Source organism: Lithobates pipiens, unplaced genomic scaffold (assembly GCF_037356315.1).
Source record: "Lithobates pipiens isolate NorthernLeopardFrog02 unplaced genomic scaffold, aLitPip1_a1.2 Scaffold_30, whole genome shotgun sequence".
NCBI classification, from domain to species: domain Eukaryota; kingdom Metazoa; phylum Chordata; class Amphibia; order Anura; family Ranidae; genus Lithobates; species Lithobates pipiens.
In genome coordinates, this window is record NW_027507791.1 from 46,217,363 (window position 1) to 46,235,049 (window position 17,687).

General features: G+C 47.5%; 1 protein-coding gene across 1 annotated transcript in view; it reads left to right on the forward strand.

Moving 5' to 3' along the window:
- LOC143942052 (cell adhesion molecule CEACAM3-like) overlaps positions 1 to 16,241 on the forward strand; it is an 84,658-nt gene extending 68,417 nt beyond the window's left edge. Inside the window, exon 8 of the mRNA XM_077463364.1 lies at positions 16,028 to 16,241. Coding sequence (XP_077319490.1) covers positions 16,028 to 16,096 — 69 coding nt within the window. The 3' untranslated portion in view covers positions 16,097 to 16,241. The remainder of the gene's footprint in view (positions 1 to 16,027) is intronic.
- Positions 16,242 to 17,687: the final 1,446 nt, after the last annotated feature.

Here is a 17,687-nt window from a genome sequence, read left to right on the forward strand (position 1 = left end):
GACTTGCTGTTATTATTAGTTCCACAAAGGTTCTTTTCAGGACTGGTATCAGTGGTACAGTAATAGGCTTGTACATGTATAATATTCTTTCTTCCAAATATAGAAAGGATATTATACTTGACTGCTGCCCTTCTGCTGCAGTCTGCTAAACATTCACAACTCACTTGTTCCACAAAAGTTCTTATAAGGACTGGTAACTTGGTATAGGGTGCTACGGTACATAGGCTTGAGTGCGGTACAGTCTGCTGTTCTGTAAGGACCGCTATCGGTCCACAATAGATAGGGTTGACGTGCACCACTGCTGACCGCTGCCCTATACTGCAGCAGTCCTTCAGCGGTATAGGGACTGACGTACAGTCTGCTAATCACTAACACACAACCTGCTTGTTCCACAAAAGTTCTTATAAGGACTGGTAACTTGGTATAGGGTGCTACGGTACATAGGCTTGAGTGCGGTACAGTCTGCTGTTCTGTAAGGACCGCTATCGGTCCACAATAGATAGGGTTGACGTGCACCACTGCTGACCGCTGCCCTATACTGCAGCAGTCCTTCAGCGGTATAGGGACTGACGTACAGTCTGCTAAACACTAATACACAACCTGCTTGGTCCACAAAAGTTCTTATAAGGACTGGTAACTTGGTATAGGGTGCTACGGTACATAGGCTTGAGTGCGGTACAGTCTGCTGTTCTGTAAGGACCGCTATCGGTCCACAATAGATAGGGTTGACGTGCACCACTGCTGACCGCTGCCCTATACTGCAGCAGTCCTTCAGCGGTATAGGGACTGACGTACAGTCTGCTAAACACTAATACACAACCTGCTTGGTCCACAAAAGTTCTTATAAGGACTGGTAACTTGGTATAGGGTGCTACGGTACATAGGCTTGAGTGCGGTACAGTCTGCTGTTCTGTAAGGACCGCTATCGGTCCACAATAGATAGGGTTGACGTGCACCACTGCTGACCGCTGCCCTATACTGCAGCAGTCCTTCAGCGGTATAGGGACTGACGTACAGTCTGCTAAACACTAATACACAACCTGCTTGGTCCACAAAAGTTCTTATAAGGACTGGTAACTTGGTATAGGGTGCTACGGTACATAGGCTTGAGTGCGGTACAGTCTGCTGTTCTGTAAGGACCGCTATAGGTCCACAATAGATAGGGTTGACGTGCACCACTGCTGACCGCTCACCTATACTGCAGCAGTCCTTCAGCGGTATAGGGACTGACGTACAGTCTGCTAATCACTAACACACAACCTGCTTGTTCCACAAAAGTTCTTATAAGGACTGGTAACTTGGTATAGGGTGCTACGGTACATAGGCTTGAGTGCGGTACAGTCTGCTGTTCTGTAAGGACCGCTATCGGTCCACAATAGATAGGGTTGACGTGCACCACTGCTGACCGCTGCCCTATACTGCAGCAGTCCTTCAGCGGTATAGGGACTGACGTACAGTCTGCTAAACACTAATACACAACCTGCTTGGTCCACAAAAGTTCTTATAAGGACTGGTAACTTGGTATAGGGTGCTACGGTACATAGGCTTGAGTGCGGTACAGTCTGCTGTTCTGTAAGGACCGCTATCGGTCCACAATAGATAGGGTTGACGTGCACCACTGCTGACCGCTGCCCTATACTGCAGCAGTCCTTCAGCGGTATAGGGACTGACGTACAGTCTGCTAAACACTAATACACAACCTGCTTGGTCCACAAAAGTTCTTATAAGGACTGGTAACTTGGTATAGGGTGCTACGGTACATAGGCTTGAGTGCGGTACAGTCTGCTGTTCTGTAAGGACCGCTATCGGTCCACAATAGATAGGGTTGACGTGCACCACTGCTGACCGCTGCCCTATACTGCAGCAGTCCTTCAGCGGTATAGGGACTGACGTACAGTCTGCTAAACACTAATACACAACCTGCTTGGTCCACAAAAGTTCTTATAAGGACTGGTAACTTGGTATAGGGTGCTACGGTACATAGGCTTGAGTGCGGTACAGTCTGCTGTTCTGTAAGGACCGCTATAGGTCCACAATAGATAGGGTTGACGTGCACCACTGCTGACCGCTCACCTATACTGCAGCAGTCCTTCAGCGGTATAGGGACTGACGTACAGTCTGCTAAACACTAATACACAACCTGCTTGATCCACAAAAGTTCTTATAAGGACTGGTAACTTGGTATAGGGTGCTACGGTACATAGGCTTGAGTGCGGTACAGTCTGCTGTTCTGTAAGGACCGCTATCGGTCCACAATAGATAGGGTTGACGTGCACCACTGCTGACCGCTGCCCTATACTGCAGCAGTCCTTCAGCGGTATAGGGACTGACGTACAGTCTGCTAAACACTAATACACAACCTGCTTGGTCCACAAAAGTTCTTATAAGGACTGGTAACTTGGTATAGGGTGCTACGGTACATAGGCTTGAGTGCGGTACAGTCTGCTGTTCTGTAAGGACCGCTATCGGTCCACAATAGATAGGGTTGACGTGCACCACTGCTGACCGCTGCCCTATACTGCAGCAGTCCTTCATCGGTATAGGGACTAAGAGTTTTGTCACAGGGTCATTTAAAAAATGACAGGCAGAGGAAGAGGCAGGCCCTTCCGCAGGGGTGGTAGGGGTAGGGCAGGAGCAACAGGCTTGAGCCAAAGTGGGAAGTTGCAGAAGGTGCGTTCAATTACTTTAAAGGATGCACCAGACTTGGTTGAGTGGCTCGCTCAGCCTTACTCTTCTGCACCCTCCTCATCCTCTCGATCTGCACCCTCTTCTTCACTCTCTGCTATGTGCACCCCCAAAGACACTACCACCAACAACACGACCACCACCACCACCACCACATACCTTCCGCTTGAGTCACTGGAATTATTTTCCGATCCATATCAAGAGGACATTTCTGATGCGCAGCCACTCTTGGTATTGGATCAGGAAGAGGAGGTAGCAACAAGCGCTACTCAGCAGTCTGACGCCAGTACCCAGATCAGCCCAAGGAGGAGGTTGGTCCCCGGTGTTGCTGCCTACTCCGAGATCTCTACTTATAGCGGTGGGGAAGGTGACGTTGATGATGACGTGTCTAGTGATGTCACGTGGGTGCCCACAAGAGAGGAAGAGGAGGGGAGTTCAGAGGGAGATATGGACCAGCAGATAGGGAGGAGAAGCAGCAATGACTTACATTGCACAGCAGGGACAAAGCAGACTGCAAATGTATCAGGAGCGAGTCATCGACCATGTACGGTCACATCTGGCGCTCCCAGGACACCGGCACATGGCTCCGCAGTGTGGGCTTTTTTTAACGTGTCCGCTGCTGACAATAGCGTTGCCATCTGCAATCTTTGCAGTCAACGCGTTAGTCGCGGTAAGCCCAATACTCACCTAGGGACGACCGCCTTAAGAAGGCACATGAGCAGCCATCACCGAGCCCAGTGGGAGCAACGGAACACACAAAGCCACACTGCAGGCTCTCACCGTCCAGCCTCGTCTTCTACTTCTCCTTCTCCTCTCTCCTCACAATTGTCCTCCACTCCACCTTCCATCACGCCAAGCTCACATTTTTCTGCAAAAAGGCAGGCTTCCGTGGGCCTAATGTTTGAGCGTAAAAAAATGATGACGCCGGATAACCCTCTTGCCCAACGGTTGGCGGCTGGCTTGTCAGAACTCATAGCCCGCCAACTACTGCCATATAAACTGGTGGACTCGGAGGCCTTTCGCAAATTTGTGGCCATTGGAACACCACAATGGAAGGTCCCAGGAAGGAAGTATTTCTCAGAGAAGGGCATCCCAGAGCTATATGGCCATGTTCAGCGGCAAGTGAATGTATCTCTGGCACACAGTGTCGGTGCCAAGATACATCTGACCACAGACACGTGGTCTAGCAAACACGGGCAGGGAAGGTATATCAGTTTTACTGCCCACTGGGTGAACCTTCTGACGGCCGTCAAGCATGTAACCCGTGGCACCCGTGTAGATTTGGTTTTACCGCCACGGATTGCATGCAGGCCTGACTCTTCTTCTCCTCCTCCTACTCCATCCTCCTCCCTCTCCTCCTCAGCTGCCTCCTCCTTTTCCGCTGCTAGCGTCTCTTCCACTGCACCGCCCAAGCTCCCCAGAACCTATTCCACATGCCAGGTGAGACGTTGCCATGCCGTGCTGCGTCTGTTGTGCCTGGAAGCAAAGAGCCACACTGGCCCGGCACTCCTTTCAGCTTTGCGTTCACAGGCAGATGAGTGGCTAACACCGCTCAATTTGACAGTTGGTAAAGTGGTGTGTGACAACGGTGCCAATCTGCTTAGCGCATTGAAACAGGGCAAAATCACGCACGTGCCGTGCATGGCACACGTCTTAAACTTGGTCGTGCAGCGATTCCTTGTCAAATACCCTGGGGTCCAGGACATCTTGCGGCAGGCAAGGAAAATCTCGGCCCATTTCAGAAGATCTTACACGGCCATGGCTCGCCTTGCTGACATTCAGCGGCGACACCATCTGCCGGTCAGACGTCTTATTTGCGATTGCCCGACGCGATGGAACTCAACCTTCTATATGCTTGATAGGCTGCTCCAGCAGAAACGTGCAGTTAACGTCTACCTGTATGAACTCTGCGAAAGAAACGGTTCTGGGGAGCTGGGTTTTTTTTCACCGCGCCAGTGGCTGCTCATGCGCGACACATGCAGACTTCTGCGGCCATTTGAGGAGATCACCAAACTGGTCAGTCGCAGCCATGGCGCCATCAGTGACATGGTACCTTATGCCTTCTTTCTGGAGCGTGCATTGCGTCGTGTCATTGATCAGGCTGTGGAGGAGCAGGAGCGGGAAGATGAGGAAGTCGCAATGCTGGATGAATTCCCAGGGGGGGCTACTCTATCTGAGACAAGTCAACAACAGGAGTCTGATGAGGAGTCAGAGGAGGATGGTGCCGGGGCGGATGAGCAGGAGCAAGAAGAGCATGCTTTAAACCTTTCTGGGATCCCTGTTGTGCGAGGATGGGGAGAGGAGAATGAAGAGGACGACATTATCCTGGATGATGAGCAGGAGCCAGGCCACCACACCGCTTCCACTTTAGTGCAAATGGGGGCCTTCATGCTCCAGTGTTTTAATAGGGACCCCCGTATAAAAAGCATGAGGGTCAAGGACCAGTACTGGGTGGCAACGTACTTAGACCCCCGGTACAAACACAAAATGGCGGAAATGTTACCGCCGTCGCAGAGGGCTGTCAGAATGCAGCACTTCCAGGCCTTGCTTCGAGAAATGCTGCATTCTGCTTTTGCGTGCGCTGGCAGAGGAGCAATTCCCACTCCCAGAGAAGGATTTGCGGGTACCAATCCAACAGCGCCTGCAAGAAGAGGCCGGTTTGAAGATGTGTTGGTGACTTCGGATATGAGGTCATTCTTTCAGCCGACCCATCGACAGGTGTCATCCGGATCCAGCATCAGGGAACGCCTAGACCGTCAGGTGTCCGACTACATTGGGTTAACGGCCGATGTGGACGCTCTGAGGAGTGATGAACCCCTAGACTACTGGGTGGGCAGGCTTGACCTCTGGCCAGAGCTTGCCCAATTTGCAATCGAACTGTTGGCTTGCCCCTCATCCAGTGTCCTGTCCGAAAGGACGTTCAGCGCAGCAGGGGGGATTGTGACCGATAAGCGTACTCGCCTAGCTCACCACAGTGTTAACTACCTCACATTTCTAAAAATGAATGAGGCATGGATCTCGGAGGAATTCAACACATGTGACCAGTAGACCATGTATATGTCTATAAACTATTTTTTTAATCAAGCACACAGACCTTCTTAATTCATTTGGCTCACTTCCTTGACCCAAAAGAGCACACCGTACTATATGCCCCTACCCTCCTCTTTGAAGAGGTTGAGCGGTGTCATATTTCTACTGGGGCTGCTTATGATATCCCTGTGCTGTGCTGACTTCCTCCTGGGGGTTCTTATTATGAAGGGATCACACTATCCCTGTGCTGTGCTGACTTCCTCCTGGGGGTTCTTATTATGAGGGGATCACACCATCCCTGTGCTGTGCTGACTTCCTCCTGGGGCTGCTTACGGTGCTGCTGTCAGTGCTGTATGTCACGGTGCTGCTGTCAGCGCTGTATGTCACGGTGCTGCTGTCAGCGCTGTATGTCACGGTGCTGCTGTCAGCGCTGTATGTCACGGTGCTGCTGTCAGCGCTGTATGTCACGGTGCTGCTGTCAGCGCTGTATGTCACGGTGCTGCTGTCAGCGCTGTATGTCACGGTGCTGCTGTCAGCGCTGTATGTCACGGTGCTGCTGTCAGCGCTGTATGTCACGGTGCTGCTGTCAGCGCTGTATGTCACGGTGCTGCTGTCAGCGCTGTATGTCACGGTGCTGCTGTCAGTGCTCTGTATTACGGTGCTGCTGTCAGATGCCTCTATCACGGTGCATGTGTCATTCCGGTATGTCACGCTGCTGGTGATCATCTCCTGCACCCTCTTCTTTGCCTACCCTGGTCCCTGACCTTCCCTCTCCTCCATTGCCTTCATTAGCTCCATAGTCCTGAATTGTTAGAACAATTTCCCAAATAAAATAAAAATGCTTGTAGTTATCGATCCCAAATTCACCTCATACATGTATTATGTCATTGTCCAGATGGTGGGACTACGTTTTACCCCCTAATAATTACCACGTGGCCGCAAATTCGACATGAAGGTTTGCAAAGTTCGCCTCCCATTGAAGTCAATGGGGCCCGCGGCGAACGTTCGGTTTCGCGAACGTTTGGGTCCGTTCGCATTTCGCGTTCGCGAAACGTCCCGTCGGAAGTTCGTCCATCACTACCCTGCACAGATCCCTGACCTCAACCCTACTGATCACCTTTGGGGTAAATTGAAATGTCAGTCGTGTGCCAGGTCTTCTCATCCAACCAGTGTTCATTTTGGCAGCAAATTTTCGATTTTGTTTTAGTCTTATGCCCTGTGCACATGGTCGGAATTTGCAATGGAAAATGTGCGATCGGATCGTGTTGCCGGAAAATCAGATTGTGTGTGGGACTCCATCTGACTTTTTCTGTCAGAATTTCTGACGCACAAAGTTTGAGAGCTGGATCTAAAATTTTCCGACAACAAAATCTGATTGTTTAAATTCTGATCGTGTGTGGACAATTCCGACGGACAAAGTGCCACGCATGCTCAGAATAAATTAAGAGACCACAGCTATTGGCTACTGCCCCGTTTATAGTCCCGACGTACGTGGTTTACATCACCTCGTTAAGAACGATCGGATTTTCCGACAATTTTATCCGAGTGTATGCAAGACAAGTTTGGTACAAAATTCGTCGGACAAAATCCAATGGATTTTGTTGTCGGAATGTCCGACCATGTGTACATGGCATTAGTCTTAGGACTAAAATGGCATTTTAGTTTTAGTCCCATTTTAGTCTTCTGCAGTTGTTTTAGTCGTATTTAGTCGACTAAATCTCCAGTACATTTTAGTCAACTAAAACTCATTTTAGTCGTCTAAAATCTAATGGGTGTAATTCAATTGTAATGCAGTAGTTAACAATTCTCTATAATTTAATAAACTCATTATATACTGCTGGAGTGAAAAATCAAATATGTTATTTATTATTACGTTGAGGTATGAACATGCACTGCAGACCAGTGTTAATTTTGAAGTCAAATTTCAATTTAGTTTTAGTCATAGTCTTTTGACTAAAATGCCATTATAGATTTAGTCGTATTTTAGTCATCTCAGTTGTTTCAGTTTTAGTCGTATTTTAGTTGACTAAAATAATATTCATTTAGTTGACTAAAATGTTTTAGTAATTTTAGTCGACAAAATTAACACTGCATCCAACATCAGCAGCTGACTTTATAAATGGTGGCCAACTCCATAAAGACATAGCTTGACTAGTTTGGTGCTGAGTAGACATGTACATGTTTCCTTTCGATTCATTATGTAAATAATTTTGTTTAGTTAGATTTGTTAAATTGTTTTCAGAATAGGTTTAGTTTAGTTTAATTTATTCCTTCTCAAATTCAATTCAAAATTCAAATTTCAGAAGACAGTTATATTTTTTCTATTCTGTTCTATTCTTTGTTTTTTTTCTATTCTAGTCTAATCTATTCTATTCGAATTTCAGAAGATGGTTATATTCATTCTATTTTATTCCATTTTATTCTATTATTTTCTATTCTATTTTATTATTTTTTATTCTATTGTATTTAAATTCACCTTTATTCTATTTCGAAATTTGAATTTCGGAAGACAGTAATATTCTTTCTATTTTATTCTAGTCTACTGTTATTATATTATTTTTTTCTTTTCTATTCTAGTTAAAATTTATTCTATTTTAAATTTGAATTTTGAAAGACAGTTATATTCTATATTAATCTATTCTATTCTAATTCAAATGTATTCTATTTGAACTTCTAATTACGGAAGACAATTATTTGCTTTCTATTTTATTCTATGCTATTATATTGCTTTTTCTATTCTATTCTTTTTTATTGTATTGTATTGTAATCTATTCTACTTTATTTTTTTATATTATATTCTATTTTTTTAATATTATATTCTATTCCTTTCTACTCTATTATATTTCCTTCTACTCTATTCTATTCCCTTGTTTTCTATTCTATTTTATTCTATTCTTTTATTTTCTATTCTGTTTTTCTCTATTATTTAATTGTCTATTCTATTATTTTATTTCTATGCTATTCTGTTCTGTTTTACTCAATTTTTTTCTATTCTATTCTTTTATTTTCTATTATATTATATTCTTTTCTTTTCTTTTATTTCTATTATATGTTATTCTATTCTTGTTTTCTATTTCATTTTCAAATTCACTTCAAATTTCGAACAAAATTTAATTTCGTTATTTATTTTAGATTTGTTTAAATTAAAAATATTGTCATTCAGATATTTGGATCCATCTGAATTTCCAAATATAGAAAAATGCATCCAAATTTTCAATAAAAAACTAAATACACCACGCATGTCTAGTGCGGAGGAGCTCAAGTGTTCTTCACTGAGCTCTGACCTCAACCCTACTGGACACATTTGAAATGAACTGGATGAGCCAGGTCTTCTCATTTAACATCAGTACCTGACCTCACAAATTCTCTTTTGGCTAAGTAAACACAAATTCCCCCAGACACCCTCCAAAATGTTGTAGGAATCCTTTCCAGAAGAGAGGAAGCTATTATATTAATGGCCATGGTTTTGAAATAGGATGTCCAGAAACCTCTTTTAGGTTTCATGGCCAGGTCTCTGCAAATCTCTGGCCATATCGTTTATTTGTTAAAAATAATCACCATAGCTAATTATTTCTAAATATATATATATATAATATTATTATTATTATTATTAATTTTGTTTTCCATATATATATATATATATATATATATATATATATATATATATATACAGTATATATATATATATTAATATTATACTATTATTATGATGGACCCCAGAACGCAAGAGGAGCATGTCCACCGTATACGCTTCCCTTGCCCGGTAACAGAACGATACCAATTCCCGCAGCCCACCCAGTCACTAGTCGGGACACAGCGTAGGGTGGTGAAAAACATAAAAACTGTTTATTGAAAACTTACATTACGGTATGCAAAGGAAACTGTATACAGGAATACAATTAACATAACTAAGGAACAACCTAGAACAATAACATAGACTTTATGCTAATTCCCATATAGCAACTAATAGCTGACAGTGATATCATTAACATGAGCTAATTACCTAGGAACTTAAACCAGCCTAGGTGCCCAGATCATTTGGCACCTACAACTAGGGTTGCCACCTCATCCCTTTAAACCGGAACACATATGAATTACACAGGTTCTCTGGCTGATTGAGGTGGTAATTAAACTCACTTGTTGCCTTATCTGCATTTAATTAGCCACAGAACCTGTGTAATTCACATGTGTTCAGGTTTAAAGGGATGAGATGGCAACCCCACCTACAACCCTGAATACAAAGTACTGTGCTATACACCTTATTACAAATATAAACACATAGATGAGAAGGTAGACAGAAAAATAGGGGATCCAATCAGGCCCGGACTAGGACAAAAAATAGGCCTGGTCAATTTAGACTGAGCAGCCAATTTTCCAGCAGCCGCCCGTTCGCGAGGGCGGTTGGTGACGGGATAATCACAGAGTCGGTCCTCTGCACTGTAATGTAATGGTGCACTGCGATATAAAGGGGGCTGCACTGTAAAAGAAACTTCAGTCCCAGTTTACAGTGCAGTTTCCTTTTCCTAACAGTGCCCCTACCAATCACAGCCCCCCATTACAGTGCCCCTACCAATCACAGCCCCCCATTACAGTGCCCCTACGAATCACAGCCCCCCATTACAGTGCCCCTACCAATCACAGCCCCCCATTACAGTGCCCTACCAATCACAGCCTCCCATTACAGTGCCCCTACCAATCACAGCCCCCTGTTATAGTGCCCCTACCAATCACAGCCCCCCGTTACAGTGCCCCTACCAATCACAGCCCCCCATTACAGTGCCCCTACCAATCACAGCCCCCCATTACAGTGCCCTACCAATCACAGCCCCCCATTACAGCACCCCTACCAATCACAGCCTCCCATTACAGTGCCCCTTCCAATCACAGCCCCCCATTACAGTCTCCCTACCAATCACAGCCCCCCATTACAATGCCCTTACCAATCACAGCCCCCCATTACAGTGCCCCTACCAATCACAACCCCCCATTACAGTGCCCATACCAATCACAGCCCCCCCCCATTACAGTGCTCCGACCAATCACAGCCCCCATTACAGTGCCCCTACCAATCACAGCCCCCCATTACAGTGCCCCTACCAATCACAGACCCCCATTATAGTGCCCCTACCAATCACAGACCCCCATTATAGTGCCCCTACCAATCACAGCCCCCCATTATAGTGCCCCTACCAATCACAGCACCCCATTAAAGTGCCCCTACCAATCACAGCCCCCCATTATCGTGCCTCTACCAAGCACAGCCCCCCCCGTTACTGTGCCCTTACCAATCAGAACCCCCCATTACAGTGCCTCTACCAATCACAGCCCCCTATTACAGTCTCCCTACCAATCATAGACACCCATTACAGTCTCCCTACCAATCATAGACCCCCATTACAGTGCCCCTTGCAGTCATGCCACCTCCTTTTTTTTTCTCTGTACTCACAGTGGCCCCTTTTACTTAGGTCATTTTCCTTACCTGTTTTTTTTTCAGTTTATTTTCTAACATATTTCTCAGTTGCACCTTATCCTCTCGACGTGTCTCCTTTTCTGACTCATTTCTTACTATTCTAATTTCTCTATCTTTATCCTTTTTTATTTTTCATTCGTATTTTTCTCTTATTTTCCTCTCCTTTGTCTCTTTTTTTTTCTGTTTCTTTTTTCCTTTTTTCTCTCTATCTCTTCTTTTCTATTTATATATCCCCCCTTTTTTCTATCCGTTCTTCTTCCCTCCTTCCCCTCTTCCCCCTTTCTTATCTCCTTTTTGCCACCATTCATCTTTATCTATTTACACTTTCCTGTGTCCTCCATTACTCCTTGGTTTGCCTTTTCTCGTTTACCCATTTTCCTTCTGTGTCTTCTTTCCCTGTATGCACTCCCGATCTGATGGCTTCACTTCTCTCTGTGCACTTACACTTCTCACGTTTACTGTCTCCTTCTCTCCCCTTGGTTTTTTGAATGGATGTAATCTGCCTAGGTGGGCGGGGTCTCCTGACGTCATACGCAGTGGCGGCTGGTGAAGTTTTTGGATGGGGGGCGCCAGACCCCGCCCACCATGACCCCGCCCATCATTTTGGCCCCTCCCACTTCTCATAAACCACGCCCCTTATGTAATCTGAAAAAAAAATGTGGGTTCCCCCCTCCGAGAGCATACCAGGCCCTTAGGTCTGGTATGGATTCCAAGGGGAACCCCCTACGCCCTACCCCCCCCAAGTCCACACCAGACCCTTATCCGAGCACGCTTCCCGGCTGGCCAGGAAAGGGGGTGGGGACGAGCGGGTGGCCCCCCCTCCTGAGCCGTACCAGGCCGCGTGCCCTCGACATGGGGGGGTTCCTTGTGGGAGGGGGGGCGTGCGGCCCCCCCACCCCAAAGCACCTTGTCCCCATGTTGATGAGGACAAGGGCCTCTTCCCGACAACCCTGGCCGTTGGTTGTCGGGGTCTGCGGGCGGGGGGCTTATCGGAATCTGGGAGCCCCCTTTAATAACGGGGCCCCTGGATACCGGCCCCCTACCCTATGTGAATGAGTATGGGGTACAATGTACCCCTACCCATTCACCTGTAAAATAAAGTACAAAAAAAAAAAACACAACACACAAGATAAAATAATTTATTGCACAGCTCCGGGGGTCTTCCGTCTTCGGGGGTCTTCTCGCCGGACTCCTCCGCTATCTTCTTGTAGCTCTTTTACTAGCGGAGGAGCCCGGCTTTCTTCTTCGTCGCCGCGGCCTCTTCTTCCGACTTCGGGGGTCTTGTCCCCCTCTTCGGTTCTTCTGCCGGGCCACCGTGCCTTCTTATAGCTCTTTTATAGGCGGTGGCCCGGTCTTCGGTCGCCGCCGCCTTCCATTCTTCTTCTCCTGGAGGTGTTGACTCGACGTTCTCTCCGGCCGCAATGCCAGGGACGCTCTGCGCTGCCACTTATATAGGGACAAGGGGCAGTGTCACATGGGTTGATGTCACATGGGTGGATGTCACATGGGTTGAGAACGTCGAGTCAACATCTCCAGGAGAAGAAGAAGAAGAACGGAAGGCGGCGGCGGCGACAGAAGACCGGGCCACCGCCTGTAAAAGAGCTATAAGAAGGCGCGGTGGCCCGGCAGAAGAACTGAAGAGGGGGACAAGAGCCCCGAAGTCGGAAGAAGAGGCCGCGGCGACGAAGAAGAATGCCAGGCTCCTCCGCTAGTAAAAGAGCTACAAGAAGATAGCGGAGGAGTCCGGCGAGAAGACCCCCGAAGACGGAAGACCCCCGGAGCTGTGCAATAAATTATTTTATCTTGTGTGTTGTGGTTTTTTTTTGTACTTTATTTTACAGGTGAATGGGTAGGGGTACATTGTACCCCATACTCATTCACATAGGGTGGGGGGCCGTTATCCGGGGGCCCCCTTATTAAAGGGGGCTCCCGGATTCCGATAAGCCCCCCGCCCGCAGACCCCGACAACCAACGGCCAGGGTTGTCGGGAAGAGGCCCTTGTCCTCATCAACATGGGGACAAGGTGCTATGGGGTGGGGGGGCCACATGCCCCCCCTCCCCCAAGGCACCTCTCCATGTTGAGGGCACGCGGCCTGGTATGGCCCGCTCGTCCCCACCCCCTTTCCTGGCCAGCCGGGTAGCGTGCTCGGATAAGGGTCTGGTGTGGATCTGGGGGGGACCCCCACGCCGTTTTTTTGGCGTAGGGGGTTCCCCTTGGAATCCATACCAGACCTAAGGGCCTGGTATGCTCTCGGAGGGGGAACCCACGCCAAATTTTTTTTTCAGAAATTTGGCGTGGAGTTCCCCCTTCAGAGCTCATTCTCTGATTGGCCACGGCAAAAGTCGCCTGGCCTGGGGCGACTTGTAAGTCGCCCCAGGTCGTGTCTAAAAGTCGTGTTCAAGTCGTCTCCAAGTTGCCTCAAAGTATAGAAAACCTTTCTGGCTCTGTGAAAGCTTTTTTTCCATTCATTCAGCTAAATGCATGAACGTTCTCAACAAAGTAGAAACTAGAAAGCCTTTACGCGGTGACTCACCTCCTGCCTCACTGTCTTGCAGCTCCGCTCGGGCTGAGGAACGGAGCTGCCGACGTCACTTCCGGGTTTCGTGAAGCAGCCGGAAGTGACCTGCCTGCAGGGCCGGCACTACCACTAGGCGGACTAGGCAGCCGCCTAGGGCGCACTTCCGCCTAGGGCGTCCCGCCACTGGTGACCCTCTTCCCTCTGTCTGCAGCCAGCAACTATGTCCGTCTCAACACAGCAGGTAGCCGCTCCCGAGGCCCTCCGTACAGTCTCAGAGACGCAGTGGCTGCAGGTGGAGAACTCTGGTGCTGCCTGTGACCCATCTAAAGGGATGCCGGGGATGCTCTTTGCTGGTGTTCTCACCTCATCCACAGTAAGGCTCGGTCACAGTGATTTTACGGGCGGAAGCTAGTCGGCATTCTGCAGTGCGCCGCAAGGCGGGTTTTTAACCCGCAAATGAAGCGCCGTGGATGCAATCTTGTGATTGCATCGACGTGGCGCTTCTTATAGTGCCCTGTGACCGGTGCCACAGTACACTATGTTAAATTGTTAAATGACATTTTTTTATTTTTTATTTTAAATGTCTTAAAGGGCCCGTTTTTTTTTAACTTTTTTTAACTTTTTTTTTTTACACCTAGGGGGAGGGGGGAGGCGCCCGGGCGCCCCCTATGGGCGGACCACCACTGGTCATATGTTTCCATGACATCAGCGGCCCCAGCCCTGGCAGTGCCCCTACCCCTCCCCCGTTGCCTAGCTATCGCCGGTGTCCTATCATATAAGGTCCTCCATCCGATAGTGTCCACTGCGTACTGCGCATGCGCAGTACACAGCAACACAGATTCTGAAAATCGGCGAGGATGAACTGCGCCTGCGCCTGCGCCGTGAGTCCAGGTTCTATCTCCACTATCCAAGTGGACATAGAGTAGGAATATAAAAGAGCCGAGCGCAGCGAGGCTGAGCCCTCTAATATTCACAACCCTATGTCCACTTGGAAGGTGGGGCTACCACCTCCACTCACGGCGCAGGCGCCGTTTAACTTCGGAGATTTTCCGAAGCTTCGTCTGCTCCGTACTGCGCATGCGCAGTACGGGGCGGACACTATGATGGCCGGACACTATATGGCAGAACACTGGCCGCGGCACGCGACAGCGATCGCTGTTTTAATTGGATCCGACCTGCTGGCTAGCAACCGTGGATCCCTGCACTCACGTTGTTCAGTGTACAGCTCTCCGGCTCCTCCCACCCCTGCCCTGCTGATAGATGACATCGTCGGCAGGGCAGGAGAGCCTGGAGAGGAGACACAGGCATGGCCGCATAGCGGGAGGTGAGCGGCGTCCGCGGCCAGTGTTAACCATCTCTAGGCAGCGGTCGCCGCTTACCTCCCGCTGTGCGGCCCGGTCATCAACAGGCATTGGTCCGCTGCCCCAAGGTTGAGCCCGGCAGCCCCAGTCCACCAGGCAAATGTCCGGTGTGCCCTATGGCCAGGCAAGGCCTGGATCCCATTAACAATGGGAGCAAGACACTTAGGGGGCACATTACGGGAGAGACCTACTTACAATAAACAAATTATGGCAGGAGACCCCAGTGGTTTGAGCTGATTACATTAACATCTACAGTCATTGCTGGTTTGAGGCATAGAGGCCTCAAATATGTATATGGAACCTCCAGTTCCCAGTGGCAGTATTTTTTGGGGAGATATGGGCTTGAATCCAAAGCAAGACCACCCTAAGGGTCCACCAGGCACACACCTCCCAAAGATTAGTATTCCCTTAAAGTGGTGTTGCCACCAAAAAATAAAAAATTGTTTAAAATTCTTAAAAAAAATAAAATAATAATTGGGAAAAAAAAATTTTTTACTCACCTTTAAATGCCTGTTGCTAGGGGGTCCCTCGTAGTCTGCCTCCTTCATTGCCCAGGCTGGTGACATCACTTCCCCACAGTCATCTGGGACCTGTCACGTGTCCCAGGTGACTGTGCGGCGTATCACGGCGCCCTGCACCGCTCGTGCATGCGCAGTGGGTGCCCACAGTACAAATGACGGCGGAGCGGGTAACGAGGGGGGGGCTTCGTTCCCCCACATCGCTGGACCCCGGGACAGGTAAGTGTCCGATTATTAAAAGTCAGCAGCTGCAGTATTTGTAGCTGCTGACTTTACATTTTTTTATTTTTTTTATTTTTTTTATTTTTTTAGGGGCACCCCACTTTAAAAGCCAGGGCCCATAGTAAGTAGACAAGAGGTCGCACTGCAGTCCTCTCCAAAAGTCACAATTATCATCTAATTTTATTTAAATTACTTGTATATTGATCCATTGATCTCTTTTAGATGATTCGAAGAGGCCATGTTAAGACTTATGGAGTCAGCAAGAGGCTATGTATGAGAAGTTTGAAATAACAAGACTACAACTGTGTCAACCTATGAATTATAAAGTGAAGTAACATATGTGCAATATTAAAAGGAAAAGCTGCGCTCAAAAAATATTTGCTAAATACAAACTATATATAATTAATAATATGAGTGATTAAAAAGTGTAAATAAAATGTGAATAACAAATAATGAATGATTTGATTAAACACACAAATCGTATAGTAATGCCGCGTACACACGGGCGGACTGTATAGCATACTCAGTCCGTCGAAACACATTTCAGCGGACAGTCCGCTCGTGTGTGGGCTTCAGCGGACTTTTTCAGCGTGCAGTCTGGCGTACTAAGAATTTCGTTTTTTTCGAAATTCTGTCTATCGTACTTTGGTTTCAGCGGACAGTACGGTCGTCAGTATGCTAGTTCGACGGACTAAGAATGGCGCATGCCCAGAAAGGATTTACACGGCGGAAGGGTGCTTTGCTGTGTCTTGGACTTCCTATTTCTAGTCCCGTCGTACGTGCTGTACACGTCATCGCGCAAGCTTTCGACGGACTGTTTGTGCATCCGTGTGTGGTCAAGTCCGTTCAGTGGAAAGTACGACGGACTGTCCGTCGGATTGTATGACGAACTAAGTATGCCATACAGTCCGCTCGTGTGTACGCGGCATAAGAATTATCTAAAGTAATGATCCCCTATAAAATAAAAATCTCATGTGAACAAACTGCACAATAAACACAATTTTTGCAGGAAAGTAAGGCCGCGTACACACGCGGGGACTATTCGCTCAACTTTGTTCGTCAAACAGTTTCAGCGGACAGTCCGCTCAAAATTAGCATGGACGGACTTGGCCACACACGACGAACGAACAGTCCGCTGAAACTTGCGCGATGACGTGAACGTGGACGGGACGAAAAATACGACGTCCTATACACTGCAATACAACTTTCGGCGTGTAAATCCTTTCTGAGCATGCGCGGAACTTAGTTTGACGAACAAGCCTACACACGAGGGGACTGTTCGCTGAAACAAAGTTTCAGCGGACAGTTTTTCGGAAATTCCGAAAAACTTTGTTCAGCAGACTGTTTGCTGAAACTGTCCGCTGAAAGCCCACACACGAGCGGACTGTCCGCCGAAACACTGTTCAGCGGACAAAGTTGAGCGAACAGTCCCCGCGTGTGTACGCGGCCTAAGGGACACCAAAATTAATATATGTGCCCACATAAAATCACACTTCTAGGCTCATAATCTCAGAAACAAAAATCTCAAACAGAAAGTGAATACAATATTAAGTGGAGAAGGAAAAAAAAAAAAAAATCCCAATAAATCCCAAGGGTTGCTGTTAATCAAAAAGTGATATGAGTTCATGTAAAAAAATTGACATCCACATCCCTTCGTGTAAAAATAAATCCAAATAGAGTCCAGAAAGATGCACCTCCACCGATAGGAAGAGAAGGGGGGGGGGCGCTTACCGAAACTCAAGATCTCAGTATTACCTGAGATCAAAAAAGCATGTAGATCAGAGATCTGGCTGGACCGTCACAGGAGCCACAACGGAATATCCTCAATGCAGGTAACAGTTGATAAAACGGAGGTGCCACCATTCATATGAATAAAACAAAA